We start from the raw sequence: 19,206 nt of genomic DNA on the forward strand, positions 1-19,206 counted from the left end.
CAAATTACTTTATTTCTCAGATCACGCCATCGGACCCCAATGACGTTGTTTAGTTTAGGTTATATACTCCGTATAACATTGAAGTTATTTAATTATAGGTCACGGTGCTATGTATATGGAATAGGGCAATTGGGGTTATTCAAATGTTCCTATAGAGTAAGACTAGAACCAGGGAACTTCAACCGGGACAATCCAAATTTCACTTTAACTCACTATATCACCGAGTACTCCGTACATAATTTGATTATCCAAATCGATCGGGTAATCTTCAAAACCAGGTTTATGCCGTTGGGTACGATTTCCCCCGACTCGGCCCCACAATACGCATTGAGGCCTTAGGTGAGGAAATAAGCAGCAATTGAAGGTCAATTATATCATTTGACGTCTCACGGCCCGATTATGGTGATATTGACCACTCTATAGATCATATTAGCAGCATATATTATTCCATACTACTCTGTACATGTGTAGGTATCTAGGCCTATACCTATAGGTGACTCATATGTGAACAACATTTGAATGTTCTTGGGGGTATTGTGGTCTTTTAAACTTTATAGAAACATCTACGTATGTGAATCATTAAATTAGAATATCTTGTCTAATGTACGGAGTAGATTGATTACTAGAAAGTCATTGCTCTTTTTGTGGAGAAGGTAACCTGAACTAGCAATAGCCCATGTGCACTACTAAACTACTACATAGTATATACTACCTAGGTAAATTCTGCCACATAACGTTCTTTCCTTACTATCCATATCTTCTTATCTTATCCTTCTTCTTCTTCTTATTTTAGTCTCAATTTTATTTTGATCAATCTCAATTTATTTTTAGTATCCTATCTGTCTAGGTAGAATTATTTCTCACAAATATTATATATAGAAATATGGAGTCTTTAAAGTGGCGTTTGTCCTTACTACGGAGTGGGTCACAGCCACGTTTTGCATTAGTCTCATCAGGCACCGTGAATCCGTGATATCGAGAAAATCTACACTTGAACCTCCTCAACCTAGAGAGATCATCAATCCTATCAACCGAATTCAAATTCAATACCACACATCTACCTATTCTCTGTGGTTCAATCAATAATTCCAGTCTTTCAGGACCTGATCACAAAGCGGAGACCGCATCTCTCTGCCACTGGCAAACATGGATCAAAATCACCCATCCTGTCCCTTCTGTCCATTTACCGACTCGGACGCCAGCTTTGTGGAACAACATATTGAATTCTGTCACCCAGAAAATGGCACTGGCCTAGAGTCAGACTCACTGCCCCATCTCACCAACTCGTCCCCATCACCACTACCCACATCCGACTCAACTGACCAATATGTGGATTGTCCACATGGCTGTGGGGAAATAGTCACAACAGCTGAACTATCTACACATCTTGATCTTCATGTTGCCGAGGGCATCGCATTAGATGAAAATGAATCAACTCATTCCCTTATGGAAGCAGGTCCCCTCTCAAATGACTATGACCCTTCCTCGGACCAGGAAGACGCTTTTGATCTACCAGTCGCGCAGAAAGGAGGCAAGCAAGACTCTGAAAGAGGCTTTGTGCGTCCAAATACCTCGAAACCAGGTCGTGCGCGAAGTCCCCCCAAGGACACTGGGTCCCGATGGAGCAAAACGACTAGGAGTATGCATTCCCTGACTCGGATCAGATATATGGTACATATACTAATATTATCACTAGAGATCTGAACTGGGTCCACATGCGCACGAGAAAAAGATGCCATCGTGGTTGAAGAAAATGCTAGAGAAAGGTGGTCGCACGTCCAAGCAGACCCAGATCACAGCAGATGGCAGACTAGCCCGACAAACGAAAGTGGAGAATGAAACTGACAACCTTATCCCCGTTATTGCGAAACTTTGTGAACAGGATAGCTCTGTTCAGCGAGCCTTTCTCTGCTCACCCAAGGTTCGTCATGTCTGCAAAATGCAGCGTGAGGGTGGATTCTGTGGTTATCGAAATATCCAAATGCTTGTTTCTTATATCCGCAAAGCACAAGCGCCAGGGCATGAACATTTTCCAAGTGGATTGCCAACAATTCTGGACTTGCAGGATAAGATTGAGACTGCTTGGGATATGGGATACAATAGTACTGGAAGAACGGAGACCGGAGGTATTCGTGGTACACGCAAGTTCATTGGAACGCCAGAGGTGAGAATTTTTGCAGAGTTGGAAGAGAGGAGCATGAATGCTGAGTATAATCTAGGCACAAGCGCTATTCATGAGCCTTGACATTCCGTGAGTTTGATCTTGATCTATTTAGGAATGCACGTTGATGAAACTAAGATTGGATATCAGGTGCGATGCTAGTAGCTCAAGCGAAAGCAGTGCACTCCGCGCATATGATGCGCTTTACATGGAGGTAGCAACTTATTTCCGATCGAATATCGCATTGGAAGATGAGAAGCGAGTCTTCGTGACAGATTTACCACCAATCTACTTCCAGCACCAGGGTATGTCTCACTTCCTGCTCTTAAAATGTCCTTGTATCTGACTGTTCAGGACACTCAATGACTATCATTGGATTCGAAATCCGGGATGATGGCCGTGCCAATCTCCTAGTTTTTGATCCCATGTTCAAGACCTCACCGGCCATGCAACGCCTTATTGGCACGTCTGCTCGATCCAATAATCCTGGACGTCTGCTAAAAGCGTACCGACGAGGTGCATCCTATTTGCAGAAATACAAAATCTTCGAACTTCTCAAGTGAGTTTCTTTCAAGACTTCCTTACTGGGTTATGCTCTGATTTCTGACCAATTCTATTAGGCTTTCACCTATACCTAGTGCTATTATACCCAGTACTACTCCAGGCACGAGTGCTTAATTCTCATTACATTATTAAGGATCATAGAAATATATACCACATCAAATACTCAATTCACTCATTTCTAAAGAAAGAAAAAAAATGAATATTCGAGTAACTTGAATGAATATTGTAGAATCTATACTCTCATTCTCCACTACCTAGGTACCGATAAGATAAGCGGAACCCCCAATTCAAATTATCGACGCATCAATTCCAACTCCAAGCTTAACATTAAAATATCTTCTTTCCCTCCTCCCATACCCTCACTGACTACCCATAATGCGAACCTCTCCGAATGTGATCATCACCGGTACCCCCGGCGTGGGAAAAACCGTTCACTGTGAGCAACTAGCGCAGGAAACCGGATTGAAGCACCTATCCGTGAACCAGGTCGCTAAGGATCGTGATTGCTATGAATCATTTGACGAGGAGCGAAAGAGTTGGGTTGTCGATGAAGATAAGGTAGGTTTTACTTCGCCTATACTTGTTTCTTCTTTGTGCCTTCTCTTCTCTTGTCTGAGTTTGTCGGTCGAGTGTGGACTTTTTTTTTCTCCGCGGGGTTTGGTGGGGTCTACGGATGCGAATGCGAATACTTACATTCTGCTTTTTAGTTACTCGATGCGATCGAAGATGAGGTTCTGCAGGGTGGATACTTGATTGATTGGCATGCTTGTGATCTTTTTCCGAAATCTTGGATTGATCTCGTTGTTGTGATTCGGTGCCCTTCTACCGATATTCATTATGATCGTCTTGCTTCTAGGTATGTTTCCTTCCAGCGCAAAGTTTTTTTTTCTTTCTTCTTCTCTTTGTGCGTGAATGCGCAATTCGCATCTAATATGATTGATCGCTAATACTTTGTTTCATAGAGGATACCACGAAGAAAAGTTACAAGAAAACCTCGATGCGGAGATCTTCGGCGTCCTTCTAGAAGAAGCCCGTGAGGCTTACGATGAGGAAATCGTGGTGGAATTGAATAGTGAGAAGGATAGTGATGTGGATAGCAATTGCGCGAGGGTGTCACAATGGGTTGAGAATTGGAAGAAGCAACATGAAGAGGCTTGAATGAACCACGGCTAGAAGTGGAAGTGGAAGTGACTCCTGAAGTCTGGTGAAACCTGAATAACTTGGTTTTATCTTCTCTGTGATCTGTCTAGCTAGACCATTTATATACCCCTGTCAATCTACTCTTGACCCTCTGCAAGCCACTTCTGGAACTTCACCAAAGCTTTGTATCGGTGGGAGATCAGGTTCTGTAGATGTTAGAATGAGCGATGCGTATAACCAATGCTTTTTAAGGATAGCGGTATACCTTTGCCTGCTTGTCCATCTCGGCATATGTCTGTCCCTCGTACTCGAAAATAGGATCCCATCCTGAACGCAGTTAATATTGATTTCAATAGAGTAACGAATAACAAATCCATACCAAAGTTAGTAGGACCCCGAGGACGAACAATAGTTCCCTATTAAAGATCAGAAAAGCTGCCGAATAAAAACATCTCAATTGTGGTTGTACTCACCTCAGTACGTCCCTGGAAAAGAATAGGTTCCGCACCAGGTCCCCGACAGAAAGCAAAAGTGCAAACAGCCTCAGCAGTGCGATCCTCGAACCCATCGAGCATCTTATTCAAACCCTCATGACCGAGAGATTCCATGAATGATTTACTATAAACCAGTTAGTACATTATCTCATCACTGATGTACTCCAGGGCTAGGTATATGACTCACATGTACGGTCCAGGAAGACCCTTCAGAGCGTGAAACTCCAACGCAGTATCTTCAGTCAAGGCAGGACCATTGATCTAGACAAATTAGAATCATTCATTTCAAATATCAGTGATAATATCAATTACAGCTTCGGCGGCACGACGAGCCTTCTCAATGGCGATTTCTTCTATCGTACCCTGGATCTCTGGAACGTCCACTTCCTGGTTATCCACCTCGATCACATTGCCCAAGATAGCTCTTACTTCAGAGAGCTTGTTCTTGTTTCCGGTGATGAAATTGATCTTGGTTAGAGTCATGATGAGCTTGGTTTTTTAATGACTTGGTTGAAGTGGGATGTTAAGATGAAAATGTGGATCCCGTAACTGATTATGATTATAATCTACCTTAATACCGACACCGCTCACTGCCCAGGTGATATTATGTAGTATGTAATATGTAGTAAGACACTGAACTCCATAGAATTCTAAGTACTTTAGTTCAAATCTACACTAATGACATAAATCAAAGAAATTCATGATTGTACCCAAATCATATGCACTGTATCAAGTCCCCCAGGCATAAAAGGTCGTGTTGAAATGTCGTAATCCGTAGCTCACAGAAATTCCCAACGAGATGATGAAACATTGTCTATAATACAGAATTACTCCTCCAACACCCCATTTTCTACCTCTAACTTCTCTTGCTGTGCCATCGCTTGTGCCGAGACTATCTCGGCCAACCGCTTCAGTCGCGGGGTTTGAAGCCCTATCATGGTTAGAAGAAGTAATATAAGTTGAGGTTGATCTAGGTCACTTACAAGATGGTGTATAAGTCTCCAACGCTGTGATGACTCGTGGCTCGGCGATCTCGTAGGGTCCACTGTCCTCCATATCAACAGGAGTCAACAAGAGCACATCGCTCTTCTCCGTGACTCGGGAAGCAACTGCCTTCATGATCTCGCCATTGATGGGCTGCTCGTAGTCCGCTACAAGGTACTGGTTCAAGAGCTTCTGAATTTGATTCGGTGAGAGCCTAAACAGATCAGTCTTGTTTTTGTCCAAGCAATGATAAAGTGTCACTTACATCCAACAAATATCTTGGATGATCTCAATATCATTCAGGGTCGCTTTCTTGAGCTGAAGCAGTTTGGTTGCTTGCTGTTTCGTTGTTAGAATTTCAATGTAAAATTATTGAGTCGGAAATACTCACCATCAAATGCTCCAGTTGCAGAGTTCCCTCTGGCATATCATGACTCTTGCACCATTCTTCAATTCGTGTGATGTTGTAGTTGATCTGCAGTCCACGCTTCCACGACAGGAAGTTTCGTCGCATAAGAAGATCGTTGAATGCAGTCACGCCGACAAGGCGTAATAGCTCGGTGACAGTCTGCAAAATGATGGTGTCTTCCAGATAGAACGCCTTCATGGCTCGGTAGGCACCGTTCAGAAGACTCAAAAGGTTGTCCATGCTGTAAGCAGGGTTGTTGTTTGAAGGCAGCAACTTTCCGAGAAATCGGTTCGTTTCGCTGGTGACGAAACCGGGGAGAGACTGAGATTCAATGATGGCTGGAACGATCATCTTATACAGTCTCTTCTTCAACACCTTCATCCATGTGTGATAGATGTTGAACTCCAGACTCTCCAGATCGTGCTTCACAATCTCCAGCAACCGATCATACTCATAGTTGTCGCTCTTCTGGGCTTCGTACCAGTCTTCAGCGAGGAATACGAATGACAGCATCTCATGCACGTTCGAAAGCCAAAATGCACCGGGATTGATTGCATCATCTCCGTCGTGCTGCATGACTTCCTGCTGAATGGACTGCATAACATTTGCCAAAAAGCGCTCAGACTCCTTAACGAATCCATTGTTCCACATTTCCGAAGTCACAAGGTTGATCAAGTACGCAGGGAACAAGACTTCCTTCTCGGTTGGTGGCGGGGTTGAGCTGGGCAGAGGGATCTTGAGGTTTCGGATCAAGCCCATGGTGACTTCGTCATTCAGATCCTCCTCTTCAGAGAGCAGCTGCTCGAGCTCCGCCTCCACTGAATCCAGTCCAGGTGAAGTCGCAGCCAATGAGCGAGCAGCTCCAAGGCCAGAGATGGCCATAGAGACAGGTCGTGGGTTGAAGGCGCCGCTGAAGCGATCAGTTCCGATCTTCTCTGCGCCAACGCTGCGTCTTTGAGGCTTAGGCTTCTTGGAAGATACAAGGTTGATCAAGCCGGTGGCAGGGGTTGGGGCAGCAACACCGTTTGGTACTTCCCCGTTGATACCGTTGACAGGCACAGATCGCTTGGCGACTTCCAATTCCTCCTCCAGCTCAGAGACACGTTGACGAAGAACCGACTTCTCTTTCTCGTGATCACCGTTGAGCAACTTAAGACTCTCCAGCTCCTCGTTCGTCACGCGCATAGCCTCGCGAGAGACTCTCTCCTCCTCCTGGAGACGCTTAATGGTAGCTTGGGCTTCGGAGTGGCTGGATTGGAGTTTGTTCATTTCTTCCTCCACGGCTTCTAGGCGGGCTCCAGTGATACCCGCCTGGTTAGCCTCTGCTTGAAGTTCCTTAGCGCGAGCTTCCAACGTAGTGTGTCTGCTTCGCCAGGACTTCAGCTGAGTCTCATAATTCTCCAATTGAGAAACAAGGGATTTATTTTCACGTTTCAATGACTCCAAATATTGGGTCAATTCAACGACCTTGTTCTCCAGCTTGTAAGAGATCTGCTTCAGATCCCTAGACTCTTCACGCAGAGTCTTGTAGGCCCGTCTAGCCTGCTTACCTCGCCACAGATTTTGTACAATGGTAACCTTGTGGCGGTACTGCCTCCAACCTCGCAATTGGCGCCATGAACGGAAGGCCCGCTGGATAACCTTAGCAGCATTGCCGTTGATAGAGTCCATGATGTTACGACGGCAGAGGAATCCCTTGGTGACAGATTGGAACAAGATGAAGTTCTTTCGAATCTGGGTGTAATGTTTCCTCTCCTTCTGACCACGCCACACTCTTTGGATCGTTGTCGCAGCCTTGGTGCGACGGATCTCCTGTGCCTGCTGGCGCGCCAAAAATCCACGGATGAAAGCCTGGGTGGTGAGAATAGATTCTCGGGCCTCCAGGTAACGGCGGCGGTAGTACTTGCATCGCAGGTTCTTTTGAATCATAATAGCACATTCGTTCAATCGGGATGTTCGCAGGTTCTCCAGGAAAGCAAGCATACCCGCTCGGAAGAAAATCTTGGTCAATCCCAACTGATACTTATCCTGCTGGTGGTTCGCGTCACCCAGGGCCTTACGCAGGATGGCATGACACATATCACGAATCTCAGATGTCCATTGAGAAGAGTGGCAAAGCATGTAGTAGCGAATAGCAAACTCCTCATAGGTCCAACGAGTAGGGTAACCAGCAGTACTAATTCTGACGGTTTCCAACACACCACAAGCTCTCAGTTGACTAAGAACCATAGGACCCTCGAATTTCCACGCGTCCTTGGCTTCGTTGGGCTTGATGCAACGAATGTAGTGCACATCGGTGGAGTTGATAGTATGCATGAGCTCAATCAGAGAAGATTTGAAAATACCACCAAGAGTTGGCTTCCGGTTAACAGCCACGCCGATTCGACGCCCGGGGGCTGCAACTGGCTTAGAAGACATAGATGCCGAGTCCTTCTCTCGGACAGCAGCCGCTGTATCCAAGATCTCCTTGATGAATGAATTTGAGGAGTTGCGCAGCACTCCCAAATGCTCATCGGGCACGGTATCACGGTTCTTCTCAATGAAACCATCTGACTCATAGGTAACATCAACGGCGTAATGGCAAACAGTGAAAGCAGACTTTCCAAAGCGAGGCTTCTTGTAGAACTTCTGTTTATCGGCGGCGAAGTGATGGTGAAGCTTAGTAACGAACTGTTCGTCTGAGCCCATGGGGAGTCGGGATTCTTCGTCCAGAAGAGCTAAAATTCCAAGCTTTGCCTCAATCAAGTCAATACAGGGCTGGTTATCAGAGAAATCAATGAAAGTCCAATCAATTTCTTCCCTGACATATTCCTCCTGCTCAAGCTTGAACACATGCTGGTTGAATTCCTGTTGCAGCTTCTCGTTGGCGTAGTTAATACAGAACTGTTCGAAGGAGTTCTTGGCGAAATGCTCAAAACCGTAGATATCCAGAACACCAATGAAAGTCTTGACTCTCTCAATGACCTCATCTGTTGCCAGGCCCCTGTTGATCTTGTCTACCAGCCAATCAAAGAGACTGGAGTAAATGAACTTGGCCACAGAGTCTCGGACCACAGTAGCCTGCTGCTGGGTGAGGTTGGAGGTGATCTTCTCTCCTCGTGTGATCAACTGTTTCTTTACGATCCATTTGGCGAATTCATTGACATCGATTCCCAGCATCTCACAGGCACGCACAAGGGACGGCTCGGATGATGACAGTTGAGAATCTGTGCGAGTCGCGGTGATTTTCACATTACCGAGATGCAGCAGGGCTGCAAGGATACGGAAGATTTCAGTCTGGAATTGTTCTGCAACACCGATTGTAGCCAGGGACTTTCTTGTCGCATCGAACTCAGCCTTGTCATCAACACCGTCGATAATTGGTGTACCGCCTTGGTTCAAGTACTCGAACTCTTCCACTGGCAAGAGTCCCAATTCCTGTCTCTCCTCGTCGGTTGCGCCGGCCACAAGCTGGTAAAAGATGTGGTAGTTACGTTCCTTGAGGGGCTGGAAGACCAGTCTCGATCGCTCCAACAGGTATGTCCGGATCTTAGCGCCAATGATATTCGTCCGCTCATCAAACATGATCTCAATGTACTTTCCGAATCGAGAGGAGTTGTCGTTACGGGTAGTTTTGGCGTTTCCGAAGGCCTCCATGACAGGGTTTGTCGCCAGAATCTGCTCTTCCGTCTCACTGATTGCATCCGCTCGGCTCGTGGTGTATTTTCCAGGCTGATCCGAAGACTCACGAGTAGCAAAGTATCGCATGATATACTTGGCACTCACGGTCTTACCAGCACCTGATTCACCGGAAACCACAATTGTCTGGTTTTTTCCATCCCGAAGCATGTCACTATACACAAGAGTTCTGTTAGAATGATGCTCTGTTCAAATACAAGGCATATCCAATATTCAGTCTTACGCAAAAGCTTCCTCCGCGATAGCGAACAAGTGAGGTGCCTGAGATGCACGCTGCTTCCCGGCATACACCTGAACCATTTGAGGAACATAGAGAGAGTCGACTCGAGCGAACGGGTTTGTCGCAATCAAGACGATTCCACTGTAAGTATATATTTCCTTCTGTGCATAGCGGAGTTTAATAGCCTGTAGGACTTCGAGGCCGTCAGTCGATGGAACAGTGTCTTCAGTTTGCGGCGGCACAAACCAGCGGGCTCATTCAGGTGAGATAGATTTGTCAAGTCTTCACTCGCTTCCAACATCGCGGGATTCATCAAAGGTGGCAGATTCGCATTGTTATCGACCTGCAATTCGGCCTGCGTGGTTTCCACGGTTTTGGTCTATCACCGCACTATGGTCAGCATACTTTTTTGAACTTTAATAGACAGTCTCTTCAAAATTGTTGTGAGGAAACACACCTCGCCATTCTCCAACTCAAATACCAGTTGGACTTTTTCTCCATCAACTAGTCTCTCCTTGACCTCGGATGCAACCCATCCTTCTGTCGGATCGGGCTGCCAGGCCCTCGTTCCAACTTCATAGATATGCGCCATAATGACCGGCGTTCGGCGTTCCGAGTATTTGTGTAGAAAGGATAGATTAAAACAGAATCAAAGCGCCTAAAGAAAGCGGTCGGGCTTTGAAGCGGGCTCGGGTATCCAAAGGGGGGCAAAGAAGGGTGAATCAATCACAAACAGTCCAAAGACAAGGGGTCTCACGGTGACCCCTCACCGACTCATGATCTAAAAGAAATAAAGGTTGGGGGGGGGAGGGGGTCGCGAGAAGGTTTAAAGGAGAGAAATGAGAAGAAAGTTGTTAGTGACACTTGTTTTAGCGAGAGAGCCCCTGAAGGAGCGAGAGCTTCGGACTAAGTTGGGGTTGCCGCGCCACAGGCCCCCACAGCTGTCACCGCCATCCTCTTCCATACGGGGTCTTATATTCCGATTTGCTGTCATTTAGAGTGATTTATAGTGATTTACAGGGGTTATGCATGATTTTATATAACTTGTTTGAATAAAGATGAGAACAAAGGAATAATCATAAGCCAATATTCGTTCAAGTCATTCTAAAAGATCAGGGTACTATCTATCAAGACCATGTCTCCTAAACGCCTAGATCAATGTATGCTCTCTCCTGTTCAAGCTTCCTCTTTAACAAGAGGGCAATATGCATTACACACTGATTATGTTGATTGATTGAGAGAGATATTAAGTAGAGACAAGTTCACGCAGTGCAAAGGGAGACAGAGGCATCAGTGGAAAAGTGGGAAAAAGGTAGTAAAAAAGAAAAAGAAAAAAAGGAAACATAGCAATAACATCAACGACGATTTCCATGAAGCATATCGAGTAAGCCGTGTGCTGACCAGAGGACAACATTTTGGGGTTTTGGTTCTTTCAAATCATTCTAGTTTTGCTTGCACTCAGCAGCCTCCTTCTTGGGCTTAGAAGCGCCATCCTAGATAAAAGTATTAGTATGAGTCCAGAAATGGTAAAGCAAGATTTATATGAATTTACCTCATCATCGGAGTCATCCTCCACATCGTGGTCTGATCCTTGCTCATCATCCTCATCGTCCTCATCCTCATCCTCATCTTCATCATCCTCAAAGTCTTCGGGGTCCATGTCATCAGCCAACTCCTCAAATTGAAGAGCCTCACCGGTGAACCAGTCAATAGCACGGGGAATCAGCTTCTCCTTAATGTCCTCACCCAGTTGGTAGTCCAACTCGAGGCGCTCCTCAATGTCGCTGGCAACGGACTCGTCATCCTCGGTGGGGGGTTGCGGGGGAGCGAAGAAGTTGAAGAAAGATTCGGTAGGCACGCTGATCTTGACAACGCGGGTCTGCTTGGTGTCTGTGAAATTCATTAGCTCATATGATCGAATATGATATGGGAGGCAGGTGATGGAAATCTTCACATACTCTTGTTACGCTGCTTCTTGCTCTCGAGGCGAAGGGTAAGGTCCTTCTCCTCCTTCCACTCAATCTCAGAGCCCTCGGCGTGGTCGTAGATGAAGTCACCGCCGTATCCGTTCTCATCCTTGTAGTAGTAGGCCTTGGTGATGGTCTTGTTGGTGAAGAAGTCGTTCTCGGCAAATTCGAAGATCAAGCGGAATCCGGGGCGGTCGAGGTACTCCATGCGAATGTCGGTGAGGTACTTGAGAGCCTCCTCATCCCGCTCGGTGATCATTTCAGCGAGCGAGATCTGGTTCTTCATGGCGGAAAGCCAGAACTCGGGGATACCGTTTGTGGGCTCACCCTCCTCCTGCTTCTCCTCGGTCTCCTTGGTCTCGCCCTCTTCCTCTTCATCCTCCTCTTCGTCCTCCTTGCCGGCCTCAACCTCGGTCTCAGTGGGCTCTTGGCTTCCGTTGACGATAGCGGCACGACGCTCGTACAGAGGGGTGAACTTGGCGAAAAACTTCTTCTCGAGCTCCAGGACCTCCTCCTGGAACTGAGCCTCCAACTGAGAGTGCTCCTTCTGAACACCCTTCAGACCGGCCACACGGCGGCGGACAACGGGAGGAAGAGACTCAATGTAGCCGGATGAGCGGCCAACGAGCTGGCCCAGCTTACCCTGGATCATCGAGACCAGAGCGGGGTTACGGGCGAAGAGTGAGGCGGCAGTAGCGCTGTCCAGAGTTTCTGAGAACACGCAACGTAGTTAGAAGTCTGATATTACAAATGGAAATGAAGGAAAAGGCATTTAACGCTTACCCTCCTTGATGCTGGAGACACCAGGCTGCTGGGCGTGAGAAGAGATGGGTGCATTGTTGGCCGGTGTGTTTTGCGGGGTCCTGTATATTTTTTTTTCACTCAGTGTTTTTACTCTCGGGAGGCGATAAGCGGTCAAGGGAAGGGGGAAATCCTTACGGAGCGACCGGGAAATCGGCCTTCTTATTCCTGATGGGCTCAGACATGATGGCGGGGGAAAGAGGATAAGGGAAAGGGAAGATGAGTTGGAGATTAGGGGGAGAAAAGGGGAGAAGAAAATTGATATGAGTCGTGGAGTTTTGGGAGAGAGGAGTGAGAGAGTCTGGATGGTGGGATCCTTAGCGCTGGTGGCCCGGAGGGGCTTGGCGGGACGCGGTTCTGGTTGAAAACTTGCACTCCCAACAACTTGCCCCCTCTTTAACTCAACTTATACAATCACCATTTATATATCTATAATGTATTAAATAATTTGTTCAAGTTCCAATTACTTTTCGATTGTTTTTCTAGAAAGTTTCTATTTATTTTCCACTAATTTCAGAATGCAATCAATGATGGTTAAGTCGATCTTGAAGGGGCAAAAAAAAGGACCTTTGTAATCGGACTTGAAAGAATAGAAGACTAGAAGGTTATAGAAGAAAACGGGTGTCAACGGAAGAAAATATTGAATTAGCTTAGTTATATACCTTTTCTACTTATTATGTATTTATATGATTCATGACATGCATATCTATAACTCAAATGCTACCTAGATATAACGTAGTATATCTATCAAATCAAATTGATAGATCTAGGTGACTCAGTACAAGACTGGAATGGGGTTTCCTTTTTCCAATTTTCTTGAAGATCTTCCCATCCGTTAAAATCATTGGTTCAGCCAGATTCTTCGCTTCTGGACCCAAAGTTCGTGGGTTGCGACCCCGTTTTGCCATCCATGGTTAAATTTAGAAACATGGGTTAGGGGCATGTACAGAAGTAATACTACAATATTATATAACGTTTACTATTTAATGATCCATCATGATGGATGAAAAGTAGAAGTTTGATATATGAACTTTATTTATTCACTGGCAGTGATATGATCAGGTCTCATCTGTACATTCAAAATGTTGTGGACGAGTACCACATGGGCAGTGTGGCTGATACATACCTAGGTGATAGTATCGTGTTCTGCCCAGGTGCCAGAGGATGATGGTATATATATGTCAGGCTTCAATAATTGCAAGGTAATACATACCCTGCATCGATCATCCGGTACCAAGTCGAGCACTACATACATACTTAGTATCAGGTACTAGCATAGCACCCGAACTAGCACTTGAGGTGTCTTAAAATTTGACTATATCCAGATCATGACCAGATTATACTATGATTGTAGGTGAAATTGTATAGATCTTAATCTGACTCATGCCCCTCCTACCTAAAAAGGAATGGTCATGCTTACTAACTCCGAGTCCAATCCGCGGTCGTGACCTTATCGTGTCACGTGGAGATACCATAGTCCCCGGAAAACCACAAGAGCTCCGCTATCAGTCGCACTCGTCGAAGTACTTGGGACGGCGGAATAATGTCCTCGACCTAATCAGCACATTCATACGCACTTGGAAAACGTCAAAATCCACTGAAAGGAGCCAGGAAATCACGAATCTACGCAGAACGCGAATTCCTGGGACACTGCTGCGGGCACTATCACTATGGCTAGTAGTAGCCGACCTTCATCCCCACCGGGAGACCCTGTCGGCGTCGCTATGCCTCGGTCAAGCCTTCGCCGGGACTCCCTCCGGAGCAGGTTGAAATGCCCTCCTCTTGCCTCTTCAATATGTTGCTGACTTCAAGCTTTAGTGTGAGCGTGGTATCTGATGTGGAAATGGCTCGACACGAGGTATGATAAAGCCGAACAGCGTCATTGTGGGATTCAGAGCAGTACTAATAGTGAAATATAGGTTTTCGATGGCCCTATCTCAGAAAGCATTCCATCCAGCGTGGTGTCGTTCGCACACCGTCGCGACCGAGCAGGCTCGACTGTCAGCTTCACCTATTTCCAGGACGGAGAAGACTTTGCAGAATGGTCACAAGAGGATGCGGTGGAGGATGGGGCGGAGCATATGGACTCAGCAATTGACGACGAGTCAATTGACGGGCTTACCGAGGCCGAAGTCGAGTCCAGAAGGGCTTCTTTTGTTTCCAAGAGACTCTCCCATTCGCGGGACTCGGCAGAGCATCCTCTCCTCTCACGATACCTCTCTGCGAGCTCATATGATCGTGACCGGAGGTCTGGCAGCCGACTAAATCAGAAAGTATACATTACATCAGAGGACCTTACAGTGGTCTTTGCAGGTTTTTCAACCAGTGCATGGGGATTTTCTCTTTACATAGCTCTGTGCATATTGACCGGCGGCTTTGCTTATCTTCTATTCCGCTGGCTACCACGCTGGCGAGTGAAGTTGATTGGGAAAGCCGCTCCTATAGGAAGATGTCAATGGATTGCTGTTGAGGTGAATCAAACAACTCGGCCATTGCAAGGGTGCTCTGATCTAGTCTGCTAACGCTCCATAATAGGATCAATGGAATCAATTTTCGATCCATCAAGTCAACAGTCAGTCGTATGGACGTCCACTATCTACCGTCTTTGTGGACAGCTCCGGGCAGGTCTACGACGAAGATCGTGATCCGACTGTACAGAATTTGCGCTACCTTGACTACAGATATCTCCGATTTTTCTACCATCCCATTGATGATAAATTTGGTTTGATCAATGGTTGGAAAGACCCCACCTGGATAAATGCAAAGGCCATGCGCGCAGGACTTGATGCCGATGAACGGGACAGTAGAGAACAAATTTTTGGACAAAATGTTATCGATATTCAGCAAAAGACTATCATCCAACTGCTCCTCGACGAGGTACGTTCCCCCTGTACAGGCCCATTTTTGTTGTATACGTCTGACAAGAATTAGGCATTTCACCCCTTCTATATGTTTCAAGTTGCCAGCCTTGTTCTATGGTCCATGGATGAATATTACTACTATGCCGTGTGCATTTTCCTCATTTCGGTTTTCAGTATTGCCACCACTGTGTTTGAGACCAAATCGGTATGATATTAATATCCAGTGACATCCATTTGCAAAAAAAACTAATGGTGCAATAGACAATGAGTAGACTACGAGAGATATCTCTATTTGACTGTGACGTGCGCGTGCTCAAGAATGGATTCTGTAAGATAGTCACGCTAAGCTGGCATCTATTTGCAACAGTTCTAACATCATATGCGTTCAGGGCGATCGGTTTCTTCGCATGAATTAGTGCCCGGAGATGTGTTTGAATTCTCCGACCCATCATTGAATCTCGTTCCCTGCGATTCTATCTTGTTATCAGGTGATTGCATTGTGAACGAGAGCATGCTGACTGGTTGTTATCCTTCATCCCCATGTTTTGCTATGGAAATTCTAACTCTTAGCAGGCGAATCCGTGCCCGTTTCTAAAATTCCATTTGTGGATGAAGCTTTACCTTACCTCGACCTTAGTGCCCCATCTATTCATGCCAATGTCGCAAGACATTTCCTATTCAGTGGAACCAAAATTATTCGTGCTCGGCGGCCTCAACATGTGGATGAAGACGAAGCGGTTGCATTGGCTGTCGTCGTGAGGACTGGGTTTTCTACTACCAAGGGCGCATTGGTCCGTTCAATGCTATTTCCCAAGCCCTCAGGCTTCAAGTTTTACCGCGACTCCTTCCGCTATATTGCCGTCATGGGCATGGTCGCACTCTGTGGTTTTGTGGCTTCGTTCATTAATTTTGTTCGCCTAGGCCTTGCTTGGCATCTTATCATCGTCCGTGCTCTCGATTTGATTACAATTGTCGTCCCTCCCGCTCTCCCAGCAACTCTCACGATTGGCACCAATTTTGCCCTTTCTCGGCTTAAAAAGCAAACTATTTTCTGCATTAGCCCACAGAAAGTCAACGTGGGAGGAAAGCTCGATGTCGTGTGTTTTGACAAAACAGGAACTCTCACAGAAGATGGATTAGATGTACTGGGTGCAAGGGCTGTAAGCAATAACCAGAGGTGAGTTGGTCCTTGAATGTAATAGGAATCCCCAAACATCAACTAATAGGATGATAGGTTTTCTGAATTGCTTTCTCAAACTTCTGCGGGATTTCTGCTGCCAGCTCCAGAGGCAAACTCATCATACGACCTGGAGAAACAGCGGAAGATAATATATACGATGGCAACTTGTCACTCCCTAAGGGTTGTAGACGGGGAACTGCTTGGAGATCCTCTTGATGTGAAGATGTTTCAGTTCACGGGTTGGTCGTATGAAGAAGGCGGTGGTCATGCCACTGAGCAGACTAGCCCAAAGTTTGATAACATCCTCCCATCTGTTGCAAGGCCACCTGTGATAAAGGTGGGAGATGACCAGGAAAATGTAAGATTGACAAGGGCTCAGATTGAACAATTACTTACCGTTGTCTTGTATAGATGCCTATTGAACTTGGTATCATACGGAGTTTCGAGTTTGTGTCTCAGCTTCGCCGCGCAAGTGTTATTGTTCGGCAGTTTCAGGATAACGGGGCAAGCTTCTTTGTAAAGGGTGCCCCTGAGAGTATTAAGGATATTTGTATCCCTGGATCCTGTAAGTTCACTTCCTCAAAGGGTCCTCTATTTCATTTCGCTAACTATGGGTTTAGTGCCTTTGGACTATGATGAACTTTTGAACCACTACACACACAAGGGATACCGAGTGATTGCCTGTGCTACGAAGCATGAGCGGAAGTTGAGTTGGATGAAAGCCCAGAAACTAACTCGGACTGAGGCGGAAACAAATCTTGACTTCCTAGGATTTATTATTTTTGAAAACAAGCTTAAACCCAGCACGACTGATGCGATCTTGGAATTGAACAAAGCTGGAATCCGCAACGTCATGTGCACAGGTGACAACATCTTGACAGCAGTCAGTGTTGCTAGGGAGTGCCACATGATCGGTGTAGATGAGGAATGTTTTATCCCCCATCTTGTTGAAGGTAATTGACTATACCCCTTCCACGTGTGCACGGAAGGAAGCTAAACCATATATCAAGACCTTGGCCTTATTTCCAAGACTTCTCTTATATGGGAAAGTTCGGATAACCCTGACCTTAGATTGGACCCAAGAACTCTGAAGGTAGGTGTCTTCTTCACATCCTGGTCACTTAGTTGCTAACAAACCACTAGCCCCTCCATGATCCAATGGATAACGATGTATCTATTCCGGGAAACGCCCTGCAGGAACGGAAATACTGTCTTGCTGTCACGGGTGATGTTTTCCGGTGGATGATCGACTATGGTAATGAGGATGCGTTGAAAAGGGTATGATTGCACTCTCTCAATTGAAGCGCACAAAAGAAATTGCTTTTAACAATAGGTCTTAAACCAGGTTCTTGTGGTTGGCAAAGTCTTCGCTCGAATGTCCCCAGACGAGAAGCATGAGTTGGTTGAAAAGCTCCAATCAATCGACTACTGCTGTGGATTCTGTGGAGACGGTGCCAATGACTGTGGTGCTTTGAAGGCTGCCGATGTTGGTATTTCTCTATCTGACGCCGAGGCATCTGTTGCAGCTCCCTTCACAAGCCGGATGTTTGAGATTTCTTGCGTCCCTAAGTTGATTCGGTAAGTTAATGCTCTACATCTCTTTGGGTATCAATAGCCAGCTCACAAAATTTAAATAGTGAGGGCCGGGCTGCACTGGTCACAAGTTTTTGCTGCTTTAAGTTCATGAGTCTTTACTCTGCTATCCAGTTCTCGACCGTCAGCTTTCTTTACACTTCTGGATCCAACCTTGGTGACTTCCAGGTAAGTCGGGCTATCGTTGTGGCAAAGAAAAGCATATTGAGGCCGCTCAACTGACACAACTATAGTTCCTTTACATTGATCTGGCTCTCATAATGCCAATTGCTATTTTCAGTGAGTGATTTTCCCTCTAATTTGATCGTGGATGACTGACTGACTGATCAATTCCCAGTGGGTTGGACGGCTCCATACCCTACTCTTTCCCGGAAACGGCCCACGGCAGATCTCGTGTCGCGAAAAGTCTTGACTCCTCTTCTGGGTCAAATTGCGATAGTGGTCATCGGCCAACTTGTGATTTTCAAGACCGTTCAGACCCAGCCTTGGTGAGTCCACGTCTTATTTGCAAATTGAGCAAAGTGCCAACCAAAAAAAAAAACAGGTTCCTCCCTCCCCAGCTTGATTTGGAGAAGAGTAACATCGTAAACTCTGAAAATACTGCATTGTTTCTGTTTTCATGCTTGCAGTACATACTGATCAGCATTGTTCTGAGCGTTGGACCGCCCTTCCGGCAACCGATGACACTGAACGGTGAGCAATGAGCCCTATCTTTCCAAAAAAAAGTCCAAAAGATTCTAACTGACGCTTTAATTATAGTGCCATATGTATGTACAATCATCATCGATTTATCACTTGCGGCTTGGATGCTCTTCCGACCATCAGAGTGGGTCAAGAGCATTATGCAATTGACTTGGATGTCGGATACCTACAGAGGTTGTGCTTTGGGATTTGCCATTGGGATGTTCGCACTCTCCTGGATATCGGAGACAGCTGTATCTCCAAAGCTAGCGCGCATCCTGGGACATGCTAGGACACGGCTGCAACCAAACTACCGCAAGAAGCGTCGCCAGTACAAAGTTCTTTTGGAGGAGATGGGGTTGTGATATAGGGAACTTCGAGGCTAGGAGCGGTGGCTGTATTTATAGAAACAGAGAAACACAGATAGAGAGCGATGCATGAATTGAAACGGGGGCGCATTGAAGATTGTCGCC

At 46.0% G+C, this 19,206-nt stretch overlaps 5 protein-coding genes across 5 annotated transcripts; 2 read left to right on the forward strand and 3 right to left on the reverse strand.

The window, feature by feature from the left end:
• Nucleotides 1-1,146: 1,146 nt before the first annotated feature.
• Nucleotides 1,147-3,883, forward strand: N7483_001722 (uncharacterized protein; the record flags this gene model as incomplete). Its single annotated transcript, XM_057085159.1, has 9 exons — nucleotides 1,147-1,557; nucleotides 1,583-1,639; nucleotides 1,697-2,164; nucleotides 2,220-2,251; nucleotides 2,312-2,466; nucleotides 2,516-2,677; nucleotides 3,174-3,283; nucleotides 3,433-3,581; nucleotides 3,688-3,883. The coding sequence occupies 9 exons, from the start codon at nucleotides 1,147-1,149 to the stop codon at nucleotides 3,881-3,883; spliced, it is 1,740 nt and encodes a 579-aa protein (XP_056951308.1).
• A 119-nt stretch (nucleotides 3,884-4,002) lies between these two features.
• On the reverse strand, nucleotides 4,003-4,842 carry N7483_001723 (non-canonical purine NTP pyrophosphatase; the record flags this gene model as incomplete). The annotated part of the gene is made up of 6 exons (XM_057085160.1): nucleotides 4,003-4,071; nucleotides 4,131-4,192; nucleotides 4,245-4,281; nucleotides 4,339-4,483; nucleotides 4,547-4,620; nucleotides 4,672-4,842. The coding sequence occupies 6 exons, from the start codon at nucleotides 4,840-4,842 to the stop codon at nucleotides 4,003-4,005; spliced, it is 558 nt and encodes a 185-aa protein (XP_056951309.1).
• Nucleotides 4,843-5,186: 344 nt separating this feature from the next.
• Nucleotides 5,187-10,242, reverse strand: N7483_001724 (type V myosin; the record flags this gene model as incomplete). The annotated part of the gene is made up of 7 exons (XM_057085161.1): nucleotides 5,187-5,290; nucleotides 5,343-5,557; nucleotides 5,609-5,682; nucleotides 5,735-9,584; nucleotides 9,654-9,843; nucleotides 9,897-10,029; nucleotides 10,108-10,242. 7 exons carry the CDS (start codon nucleotides 10,240-10,242, stop codon nucleotides 5,187-5,189), a joined length of 4,701 nt encoding a protein of 1,566 aa, XP_056951310.1.
• An 850-nt stretch (nucleotides 10,243-11,092) lies between these two features.
• Nucleotides 11,093-12,603, reverse strand: nap1 (histone chaperone NAP1; the record flags this gene model as incomplete). The annotated part of the gene is made up of 5 exons (XM_057085162.1): nucleotides 11,093-11,143; nucleotides 11,203-11,540; nucleotides 11,609-12,328; nucleotides 12,401-12,480; nucleotides 12,557-12,603. 5 exons carry the CDS (start codon nucleotides 12,601-12,603, stop codon nucleotides 11,093-11,095), a joined length of 1,236 nt encoding a protein of 411 aa, XP_056951311.1.
• A 1,485-nt stretch (nucleotides 12,604-14,088) lies between these two features.
• On the forward strand, nucleotides 14,089-19,098 carry N7483_001726 (uncharacterized protein; the record flags this gene model as incomplete). Its single annotated transcript, XM_057085163.1, has 19 exons — nucleotides 14,089-14,183; nucleotides 14,237-14,276; nucleotides 14,338-14,889; nucleotides 14,954-15,295; nucleotides 15,350-15,484; nucleotides 15,541-15,607; nucleotides 15,669-15,800; nucleotides 15,853-16,456; nucleotides 16,514-16,817; nucleotides 16,871-17,024; nucleotides 17,080-17,412; nucleotides 17,470-17,552; nucleotides 17,603-17,737; nucleotides 17,805-18,037; nucleotides 18,097-18,220; nucleotides 18,286-18,331; nucleotides 18,390-18,540; nucleotides 18,597-18,745; nucleotides 18,812-19,098. 19 exons carry the CDS (start codon nucleotides 14,089-14,091, stop codon nucleotides 19,096-19,098), a joined length of 3,966 nt encoding a protein of 1,321 aa, XP_056951312.1.
• Between the last annotated feature and the right edge of the window lie 108 nt (nucleotides 19,099-19,206).

Source organism: Penicillium malachiteum, assembly GCF_028827825.1.
Source record: "Penicillium malachiteum strain IBT 17515 chromosome Unknown utg000001l:1.0-8184562.0:1.0-8186909.0, whole genome shotgun sequence".
Classification (NCBI taxonomy): Eukaryota; Fungi; Ascomycota; class Eurotiomycetes; order Eurotiales; family Aspergillaceae; genus Penicillium; species Penicillium malachiteum.